Raw genomic sequence first — 12,132 nt, 5'->3', positions numbered from 1 at the left:
TTCACTTTCAGTGACAATATATAGGAGTTAATGATGGTCATAAGTAGCAGTTTTCTTTTGTTATTCAAAAAAAATGTAATGCCTACCAAAAAGGTGTCAATGATGACCATAGTGGGTTTTTCATAAAGAAATCTTGAAAGTTATTTGCAATGTATATTTTAAGTACTCAAGAATAACCTAAAGCTTCTCTTTTTAGGTAATTCCATCCGTGAAGACTACAGATTACATCATACCTTCAGCAATGAAATACAAAATTTCTTGAAAGTATCATCTGGGCAGCTAGTAGTAATGCAGCCTAAGAGGTTTAATTCGCAGTATGAACCGAAAATGCATACTTTGACTATTACGGTAAATGGTTCCTTCATTGTAGTAAGCTGTTGTACATGCATGAGTCTGATTCTAGATATTAACTTTTATCTTCCAAACTATCACCACCTTCTGGCAAGGCAAACTTAAATCTATCTTTATGTTACTAAAACTCTCATGCTCTGTCTGTCTGTTTGTGACCTCCAATTAGCGCAAATGGTGAATTACAGCAGCACTTTTTTTGGCTAAATCAACGTAAAATGCACTAACTTACGGAATGCAGGCAAAGTTCGGGGTTATGTATTCGTATAAAATTGCTCATTCACAAAAATCAACAGGCTTGTTTTCACCCAACAGCCACACCCATCAATGAGATCATTAAATCTTATTCTAATGACGGACTTCTCTTTCAATATTTTTGTTAGTTTCTGTATAAAGGAATGCACAGTACAAGAAGATACAAGTCAAAACAAAAAGTACCAAATATATTAAAGATAGTTTCAATCACTAAACCTTCTATTCATAAAAATTAAATTGTAATATTGAAATATAAAAAATTTGGTGTACAGGAAAAAAATCTAAACCCACTACCAAAGTCAGAGCTGTTAGGAAAAGCAAGAAAGAGGAAAACCCTTATCATATAATAAAATATATTATTAGTCACCATCTGTGCTTTTACAATGATTCGAAGGTTCTGAAAACTGTAATGACATACTTCCAAGACACCCATAAAAACCTTTTGCTGCAGTCAAGGGACAGCAGTGACTATATCACTCTATTTAGGGGAGCGCCAACCACATCAAGAATAATCAGCATCCTTTGGTTATTACTGCTTCATATCTTCTTTCCTGCATTAGGGTTTTAAAAAAAATGGTCAGCCTAATTATGCCACATGGAAAGGGAAGAGGGTCATTATGGTCAAGAGATGGCGCCAGCCATCATCGGGAAGCAGCAAGAAGAGGGAGAGAACAAGAATTGGACTCCAGAGTCAAAGAGTTAGGACAAAAAAGATGAGAGAAGAAGAGACAGAGGAGGAGAGGCTTGCATATCTCCAGGATCAGAGATAAAGAAACAGCAGAAGAGACAGAGGAGGAGAGGCTTGCACATCTCCAGGATCAGAGATAAAGAAACAGCAGAAGAGATGGGATGAAAGGGCTGCATGTCTCCAGAATGACAATGAGAGGCACAAGGGTGGCAGATCAACCAGAAGTGATCCCATCAAAAGTGTCCTTCGTTAAAGGAGGAGCTATATTTGCCTTGCTACATGTCCTCCTCCTTTAATAAACTGAGGTCTTCAATTTCCAAAGCAAAGCCAAATTCAATAGCATTCAAGAAAATTTAATGTTCATTCTGTTCACATCAGACTGCACTACACTTCTCTCAAGGGTGCTTCAACAGGTCACCCCGTTGTTTAGTATCACCTATGCATTGATATCTTACTACTCTGCTTTCCCTTTACAACTAGAATGCATCTAACTGAAATTATGTGCTTACATAATGAGTTAAATATATAAGCAAACATTAACAGTAAAACACTTGACATGCTGTGTTCTTTTAACTGAGAAAAATGTGGTTGATCATATGGTGCTTCTGGTCTAACTGCTTTTTGATCAGAAAGCTTAGCTATCAATGATTGCTTTGGGCACTATTCTCCAAGGTGACATGCCTCACCTAAATTCTTTTTAAAACTTTTATTTGAAATGTTTTACCAACTGGTTTGCGTTTCTGAAACAAACCCTTGCTATTTCAGGAAAGTATGTCCCATTCTGATGTCACAGATTTTATTACAAAAAACAACGTGCCTTTAGTTGGACATCGCAAGCAGAGCAATGATGCAAAAAGATACGGCAAGCGCCCATTGGTTGTGGTATACTATGGAGTGGACTTCAGTTTTGATTATCGAGTGGGTGAGTACAGGCATGCAATTTACAATTAGATGAATAATCAGTAGATTCTTGATGATACTATGTGCCCTAAATATGTCAAGATGTGAAAACTATTGGTCATATTACTCTACAGAGGTAGTGGAACAGGTTGGGGGTCGGGGTGATGGGAAGAAATAGGGATAACTTGGGTGAAATGTTTAGACTGCAAACCAGAATTTTCAGTCGGCAATAAAACTTATTATTGATACATTGGTGGCTTGCCATTAATTCACCACGGGCTGTGGTTTCAGCAGCTTCCTCTAAGAGTCAAGAGCTATTGGTTGAACGGGCCTGAATTTAAATTGTAAGTGTACCTTGATTTATAAAAAAAACCCTGAAACCCTTCTTTTGAGAACTAAGTGAATTTTCAGTGGTGCACTAAAACTATCATTATTTTTTTTCTTTTCTTTCTTTCTAAATCTTTTTATTAATATTAATAATATGGACAGAATACAGATGATATATTGATAAAGAAATTACCAACATACACATTCCATTACATATGAAAAAAAAACATACATAATAGTTACAATATAAATGAGTTTACCAAGACATAAGCCATAAGATATATGTATGGACATAGTAAATCTAAATATTTCATAATGTATAATATAAAAAAAACAGAAAAAAGAAAGAAAAAAAAACAAAAAACAATTATATAATGCAAAACTAACTAATCTAATCTAATAACTATAGCTAATAAGTAATATAAAAGAAAAAAAAACAAAAGAGAAGGAAAAAAAAAGTGGGCTGTTTATAATATCTCACAAAAATAAGTATTCATCAATGCCGTCACTTCCGGTCCTCTCAAAATACATAAGCTAAAAGCTGGGAAATCAAATGTACTTGGCACAGGGTCATATTACATCATATGAAAATGTTGAATAAATGGTCTCCATAACTTTTCAAATTTAATAGAAGTCTCAAAAGTACCACTTCTAATTTTTTCTAAATTTAAACATAACATAGTTTGAGAGAACCAATTAAATACAGTGGGAGGATCAATTTCTTTCCAATTCAACAATATAGATCTTCTAGCCATCAGAGTTAGAAATGCAATCATTCGACGGGCTGAAGAAGATAAATGCTGTGAACCTAACATTGGTAAACCAAAAATTGCGGTAATAGGATGAGGTTGTAAATCAATATTCAAAACCGCAGATATAATATCAAAAATATTTTTTTTAAAAAAAAACTCTAACTGTAAATAATTTCAAATTAAATGTATTTTCATTCAAAGCATGAAAACATTTTTGTCTCTAACCTCCTCTTCCTCTGCCCCCCACACCACCTTTTGATATTATCTTGCTGCGTTATTTTGCTCCGTTTTGCAGTGGTTATCTACATTGAGTACTTGCTGTCCCTACTCTTCTGGTAACACTGCTACATCAGTACTGGCACCCTTGTTCTAACATTTTAAGTTTTGTTTCCTCATTGCACCAGTATGAAAGGTGCTATAAGGTTGTCACTGCCAGTAAATATAGCTTATTATTTAGTGCCGCATAAATTATGTAAATATTTGTAAGGCTTTTGTGCAACCTGCATATTAACTGTTTAATTCTATTGTTCGTTCTTCTGCTAGCTACACAATTTTGGAGGAAAAAGGTATTGGAAGTCGCAAAGGATTTCCCAGAATATACTTTTGCAATTGCTGATGAAGAGGACTATTCAACAGAACTAAATGATTTAGGACTTGGAGACAGTGGTGAAGAAGTGAATGTGGCAATTCTGGATGTAGGTGGCAAGAAATTTGCAATGGAACCTGAAGAATTTGATTCAGATGTACTGAGAGAATTTGTAATCTCCTTTAAAAAAGGTATAGTATCTTAAGTATGACTCCAAAGGAAATTGCAGATGACTTAGTTGAGGCGTTTTTTGGATTGAGAGTACTATATGCCTTTATCTATTTTTTTCAAATTTGCACTTTCAACAAAATAAATTTTAATAGCATGGGTAGGGAAATTTTGGAGAACTTTATTGGAGATAGAATAAAGTAAGTTTTTGTCATTGATTCTGTAAAGTTTATAAAGTAGACAATGTCTTTACGTTTAGATTATTAATGCACTTCTACTCATTTTGTATTTTACAAGAATATTCATGTGCATCATTTATCTGCACTCTTGTAGAGGTTTGTAAGTGCATCTTGGGCTTCGTTACTAGCCTATTAAGATCTATGGTTGGTCATTGCCAACTTAATGGATTAGTAGTATCCACCAAGGTTCATGTGGTTGGACACTGTTCAGTTGCTTTAATCTCTGCCAATCATGAAAATCAATTAAATATCTTAAATTTATGAATTCTACCAGCATAAATAGATTTCTTAGGACATGTACCAGAGAGCTACTAACTGCAGGAATTAGACTGTTGCTGCCATTAAGGATGGTATCAGCAGAGAAATCAAAAGAGAAAATCAGTGTGAACTGTCATGCTCAAGTCTGATGGCCTTTAAGAGTTGATTAGGATATCATGATCAAAGAGTATACAAGGTCATGAACTTGAACTAGGAGATAGGTTCTCTCAGAATCCCTTGTATGCATATTTCAGGTACAGTCGGACTTTAAAATGTGCACTTTATTTTAAAAAAATCTTTCATCCTTGAACCTGTCACTTGTCTCTTTAACTACATGTGTATCAGTTGGTCACGTGTACTTGAGTCCTTTCCTAAATCCTGAAGGATAAATTTCTTTAATCCTACCTAAATTGAAAATGGCAATGAATTGAACAGCCATTGATTGTCGCAAGTCTGTCTAGAGGATTTTGCAAATGATAAACCTGAGTTTATTCTCGTGACTTACTGTAATTATTCCAATAGCTTCATGTAATAGCTGACATTAAAACTTCAGTATCTCCTCTAAAGTTGCAAAAATAGCTGTGTATTTAAATCTATTTCAGTAGACAATCAATGATGTAGACCAACCCATCCATGTGCCCCCCAGCCTTCTAAATTCCAGCAAGTACAGACCCAGAGCTGTCAAATATTCCTCGTATGGTAAACCCTTTCATTCCAGCAATCATACTTGTGAACCTCCTGAACTCTTTCCAATGCCAGTACAAGTTTTCTTGGATAAGCCCAAAACTATTCACAATACTCAAGTTGAGGCCTCACCAGTGCCTTATAAAACCTCAGCATCACATCCCTACTCTTGTATGTTCTAGACTGCTTTGAAATGAATGTGAACATTGAATTTGACTTCATCACCACTGACTCTACCTGCAAGTTAACCTTTAGGATAGTCCTGCAGTCCAGACAACATTCTGAAAAGATATATATCCAATAGCTTAATCAAGTCCTATAGTATGGTGACCATAACTGACCAATATTCTAGGTGTCCCATCTCAACCCAAGGCAAGCATGCCAGAAACTACCTTCACCAATTTGTCTACTTGTGTCACCACTTCCAGGGAACTCGGTCTCTGTTCTACATCATTTGCCAGGACTCTTGTCATTAACTGTCTGTCTTGCCCTGGTTTAACTTCCCAAATGTATCACTCTGCACTTGTCTCATTTAAATTCCATCTGCTATTTCTCTGTTCATTTCCCAGATACAACCTGAAACAACCTTCACTGTCTGTCACATTCTGTCAGAGCAAGCTTGCTGATTATGTTGCTTTCTCATCTAAACTATTTGCATATGACGAGGGGACCTGGTGTTGATCCTGGCAGCGCTACTGATTACAGCATCTAATATGAAAAACAAAACACTCCACTATCACCAACTAAGTCTTTCCATCAAGCTAATTTGGAATCCAGTTAGGTCAATCACTTTGCTTACCTTGTAGCTGAAGTTTGTATTTGTCCTTAACTTTCCACTGTATGTCCGATCAAATAACTTAAATCTTTAGACCACCCTGGCTTTGAATGTGAAAATGTAACTACATGCCCTTGTCTTTGACCCTTGTATATGACTACAATTCAATAGCTCACTAAAAATTTACACTTTTTCATCAGTTAATCGTTAAATCTGTTGTACAAATAGAGTAACTGGAGAAGTTGTACCATACTTGAGAAAATTTAGTATAGAAGGCCATTTGGCTCATTGTCCATGCTGCAACCACGTTCTTGTCCCTTTCCAACATACTTATTACTTGTAACCTTTCACATGCCCATTAATTCTCCCAATAGTTCTATTAACCAGCTGTGTTAGTAGGAGTAATTTACAGTGGACAAATAATCTACCAGTTTGTCTTTGGGATCTGAGTAGAAACACAACATCAGTGTGGTCACCGGCAAACTACAGACTCCACAGCACTAGATGTCAAGATCAAAGCTTGAGTAGTTGGAATAGTGGTGCAGCAGGTAGGGCTGCTTGCTACCTCAGTGATGTCGAAGTGGGCCAAAAGTGGTTATTTGTTACAGAAGTGGATATTTGGCTATTGTGATGCAAAGAAATCTGGGGCTTTTGAATTCTAAACTTTTCCTTGAGCTGTACAGGTTTCACTGCAGCTGTAATCTAACATTTCCAGAAACTTTTGGGGATGAATCCAGACTTGGTGGGCCAGTGTCACCAATTGGTAGAGGCAATTCCACAGGTTCAAGGGGAAAAACAATTAGACTAACAAACATGTTAGTTTCTCCAATATTTTCTTAGGCTCCATGACTTTTTTTTTAACCCATTGGTTCCTCAGACATTTTGAAAGTCAATTACGTGTGAAAGTCATAAGACTATCTTGTTTACTTACTTGGCTTTTTGCACCTGATTTAGCTGGACTAAAGTTTATCCTTGGTGATAGGCTATGATTCTGATTTTTGCTGCTTTTTGAGTGACTTGAAACCCACTGTAAAGCTGGATTTTGTTACATCTTCTATAATGAAAATATTTTGGCTTTATTTTTGAAGCACCTTTTTGTTTTTATATACTAAAGGAACTTCTTTTAAAAGAACCTAATTTTTTTTTTCCTTTCAGGTAAATTAAAGCCTGTTATTAAGTCACAACCAATCCCAAAGAGTAATAAAGGACCAGTAAAAATTGTAGTGGGCAAGACATTTGATGAAATAGTTATGAACAAAAAGAAAGACGTGCTAATAGAATTCTATGCACCTTGGTGTGGGCACTGCAAAAAATTGGAACCTGTGTACTTGGAACTTGGTAAGAAATACAAAAATGAAGAGAACCTGATCATTGCAAAGATGGATGCAACAGCGAATGACGTTCCAAGTGTTAAGTACAAAACTGAAGGCTTCCCTACTATTTACTTTGCACCAAGCAACAATAAAGAGAATCCTATTCAGTATGACAAAGGACAAAGAGATCTTGAGTCTTTGAGCAAATTTGTGGAAGAACATGCAACCAAGCTCTCAAAAAGCAAGGATGAGCTATAAGAATTCTGTAGTACTTTATATCCAGTTTTGAGGGAACATTGAAAGGACAACAAACTTCCAACAATGCAGTTTGGGAATTAACTCTCAATTCCTTAGAACAATCACTGGCAATAGATTTAAACCCTGCCTGCAAGAGATTTGTTACAACCAATGTAATCAAAAGTATTTGCTAAGGATGTGTAAAATCACAGTTATGAAGTTTGTATGGTTTGTCATCTTTATATTTTGGTAAAAAATCTTAAATAAAGATAATCCAAGGAATATTGTTTTTGAATATTTTTTACTAGTCCTTTTAATCTGCTTTCATCAGCTAGAATCATGGAAAAGATTCTCAGCATAAGCTATTCTGTTAACTTGTTAATTTAGTGTATGGTGGACAGTAATGGTGTGTTTACACCCTTAATGATCTATCCTCTACCTTAATTGAAAATCTTAATTGAAGTAGATTTTGAATCTGGTTCCAGAAGTGGGGAAGGAAAGATTTTGCTCTATTGCAAGGTAGTCTTGTCCTGTTAATTTTAATGGAAATGTTATTTAGTGTAGATTTTTCTAGTCTTGCAACTTCTGCTTTTTTTATCACAGCAAATAAATGAGCTTCACCTGGCAGCAATATAGTAACTAGCTATTTGACTGTGCAGTGACCTGATTGGAAGAAGAATTGGTGAGGCTGAATTTGCAGACTTGTGACTTCATGTCACATCTGTGTTCTGCCAACACCCTTTTGAATCCTGGCACTTACTACAGTGCCTATAAAGTATTCACCCCGTCCCCCCAGAAGTTTTCAAGTTCTATTGTTTTACAACATTGATCCATAGTGGATTTAATTTGGGTTTATAGATACTGATCAACAGACTTTTGTGTCAAAGTGAAAAAGTCTACAAAGTGATCTAAATTAAGTACAAATATAAAACACAAAATAATTGCATAAGTATTCACCTGCCCCCTTTGTATAATACATTAAATCATCACTGGCACAGCCAAATGGTTTTAGATGTCACATAATAAAATGGAGATCACTGTGTACAGTTAGGGTGACTCAATTGTAGTTAAAATAACACAATTTCAAAGTCACTGAAAAATCCTAGGAGTTAAGTCGATCATAAAGAAATGGAAAGAATATGACACAGCCTGTTCTAGGCAGATATACAGCTGTCCTCAAAAACTGAGAGACTGTGCAAGAAGGGGACTAGTGAGGGATGCCACCAAGAGACTTTTGACAGCTCTGGAGGAGCTGTAAGCTTCAGTGGCTGAGATTGGAGAGACTGCACATAAAATTATTGCCTAGGTACTTAAGTTGACAGCTTTATGGGAGAGTGGCAAAGAGAAATCCACTGTTGGGGAACAAAAAACTTGGTGTGAAATCTAGGCTAGAATTTGCCAGAAGATGTGGGAGACTCTGAAGTCAGCTGGAAGAAGTTTCTATGGTCTGATGGAACCAAAATTAAGCTTTTTTTGTCATCAGGCTAAACTATGTTTGGCATAAGCCAAACACTGCACATCATCAAAAACACACTATGTGAAGCGTGGTGGCTGCAACATCATGTGGAAGGCTTGTGAAGGTAGAAGATAAAATGAATGCAACAAAATGCAGGAAAACCTGATATAGTCTGCAAGAGAACTGCAACCTGGGTGAAGATCTGTTTTCCAGCAAAACAATGACCTCCAGCATAAAGCCAAAGCTATGCAGAGATGGCTTTCAAAACAACAAAGTTTGCTGGGATGACCAAGTCAGGACCCCAGACCTCAATCCAATTGAGAATTTGTGACTGGATTTGAAAAGAGCTGTTCATTCACGATACCCGTACAATCTGACAGACCTTGAACAGTTTTGTAAAGAATGGGGAAAATTGCAATGTCCAGATGTGCAAAGCTGATAGAAACCAATTCACAAACTTGTCAAAGATGTATCTACTAAATACTGACTTGAAGGGAATGATTTAGACCACTTTGTAGAGATGCTTTCACTTTGAATCAAAAGCCTTTTTCTGTTAATCAGTGTCAAAAAAGCCAAAATTAAATCCACTGAGTCAATGTTTTAGAACAATAAAACATGAAAACTTCCAAGGGGTGAATACTTTTTATAGGCCCTGTACATGCTATCCATGTTCAGAAATTGGTTTAGATTACTGTTAGGGTAACTTTTTGTTATCTTGCTCATTCATTGTGTTGTGACTTTGTCACCTAAAGATTGGAGCAAACAAATACTGTAGATATTTGGAATGCCTACTTGTCATGCTAAAAAAAACCTCTTGGATGAAAGAATTTCACTGAACACCAAGTGAAATGAGGAATTTTTACTCCAAGCGCAAAGCTGATTGATTCCATCAGACATAAGACATTGGAGCACAATTAGGCCATTAGGCCCATAGTCTGCTCCGCCATTTCATCATGGCTGATCCATTTTTCCTCTCAACCCCAAACTCCTGCCGTCTCCACGTATCCCTTCATGCCCTGACCAGTCAAGAATTTATCAACTTCTGGCTTAAATATACAAATAGACTTGGCCTTCTCAGCTGTCCGTGGCAACAAGTTCCACAGATTCACCTCTGGCTAAAGAAATTCCTCTTCAGCTCTGTCCTAAAAGGACACCCCTCTAATCTGAGGCTGTGTCCTCTGGTCTTGGACTCTCCCATCCATAGTTATAATTCAGTACTTCATTTTAAGCACAGACAAGTAATTTTGTTGAATTACATTTTTACAAGTGGAACACATATTTATTTTAGAGACAGTGCAGAGCAGGCTTTTTCCAGCCCTATGAACTGTGCTGCCCAGCAACCCAACTATTTAACATGAGCCTAATCACAGTACAATTTTCAATGACCACTTAATCAACTAACTGGTGTGTCTCTGGACTGCGGGTCAAAACCCACACAGTCACAGGGAGAATGAACCAAGTCCTTTCAGATGGTGTTGGAATTGAACTCAGAACTCTTGACACCCCGAGCTTTAATCGAGATGCCCCTATAAACTACCTTGAAATTCATTTCTTTCAGGTATTAACAGGAAAATTAAAAAATACAATTTATAAAAAGCTATGCTATTAACTTGCGTTGTTTGCATGATTTGTTTTTTCCTCTGCACATCAGGTGTTTGATGGGTTTTTTTATTCATTCTTTTGGGTTTCTTTGTTTTGTGACTACCTGTTTGGAGACACATCTCAAGGTTGTATAATGTATACATACTTAGATTATAAATGTACTTTAAACTTTAAACCGATGTGTAAAAAAATACTGAGAACATAAAGTAAATATATAGTCCTTAAAACTGAGTCTGCAGATAATGGAATCAGTTCAGAGTTGAGGTGAGTGAAGTTATCTAATCTGGTTCAAGAACATGTGAGATGGCTTTCTGGAGGTCATAGCTGGATGTCCTGTATTTGCCTGGATCATCATTCATGGATGTCACCAATCTCGCCCACAGCAAATTATGAATCTCTTGGTTCACCCAGGGCTGTTGGGGAAGACAATGATTTTCAGGGGACACGCTCATCCATGAGTGTCTTTATAAAACCTGTGACAATTGTGGCACATTCATTCAGGTCGTCTGAATCCTTGACATGGCCCAGTCCATCAGCTCGAAGCAGTCCCATAGCCACACCTCTGATGCCTTGCTCTTTAATCGCTACCTAAGTACAGGTAAATGGAGGACAGCCTGATGGTCAGGTTTCCTGAAATGCAGTTGAGGAATGGAACAGTAGGCATTCTTGATGGCAGTGTAGCAGTGCAGTTCTGATACAGGCTTTTGACCCAAAATGTCAATAATTCCTAACCACTCACATCCCCCTACAGATGCTGCTCAACCCACTGAGTACTTCCAGCAAATTGTTTGTTGCTCCAGATTCTAGCACTAGTAGCCTTTAAGTTCCTATTTATCATGCTTCTACGTACCTCCACCTTCACTCTCCTTTCTCTTCTCATCCCTCTCCCAAACCCATCTGCATCTGCCCCCTTTTAAATTTGCTTCTTATCACCTACCTGCCTTTCTCTCGACTCAATTTGTCTCCTAATCCCATTTGGTCCCAAATGCCATCAGTCTTTACCTTTCCTCAGTTCAGTTTACCCTCTGACCCATGTTCATCCCTTCCCCTCCTCTATACTTCATTTTTACCTTCACCTGGTGCTGTTTCCTAAATGGCCATCTGAACTTCTTAGTGTTGATAACATTAGCCTCAGTCCCACTGCATTAAGATTCTAATCCTCTACACCAGGAGGGTAATGCCATATTTTATAGATATGGTGGTATAGGCAGACTCCAAAACCCTGAGGAAATAAAACTTTTCCCACTCCTCCATACAGGTTATGAATGTCACACTTTGTATGGTCAGTCCATGCAAATGGGCTTTTGGGAACAATGGAACATATCTGCCAGCTGCTACAAAGAAGCAATCGTTTTCGGTTGATTCACGGCCGCATTTCCAACTTTGAACTGTCCACATTATTACAAGTTCATGGAAATGGAACCCCACTGTAACCCAGGAATAATCTGTATTGTATATAGGATTATAAATCTACTCTATACTATGCTCAGTGAAAGATTGAAGATGTCAGTGAACACTCACACCAGTCAGTTGGCACAGGTTTT

The 12,132-nt window shown here is 37.1% G+C and overlaps 1 protein-coding gene across 1 annotated transcript in view; it reads left to right on the top strand.

Annotated features, from left to right (window-relative positions):
• Positions 1-7,812, top strand: part of pdia4 (protein disulfide isomerase family A, member 4) — a 33,348-nt gene extending 25,536 nt beyond the window's left edge. The window contains exons 7-10 of the mRNA XM_059972415.1: positions 197-348; positions 2,057-2,213; positions 3,814-4,047; positions 7,136-7,812. Coding sequence (XP_059828398.1) covers positions 197-348; positions 2,057-2,213; positions 3,814-4,047; positions 7,136-7,551 — 959 coding nt within the window. The 3' untranslated portion in view covers positions 7,552-7,812. The remainder of the gene's footprint in view (positions 1-196; positions 349-2,056; positions 2,214-3,813; positions 4,048-7,135) is intronic.
• Positions 7,813-12,132: the final 4,320 nt, after the last annotated feature.

This window comes from Hypanus sabinus, chromosome 6, assembly GCF_030144855.1.
Source record: "Hypanus sabinus isolate sHypSab1 chromosome 6, sHypSab1.hap1, whole genome shotgun sequence".
NCBI lineage: Eukaryota > Metazoa > Chordata > Chondrichthyes > Myliobatiformes > Dasyatidae > Hypanus > Hypanus sabinus.
Note: the sequence above shows the minus strand (reverse complement) of the source record. Positions and strands in the feature narration are given on the sequence as shown.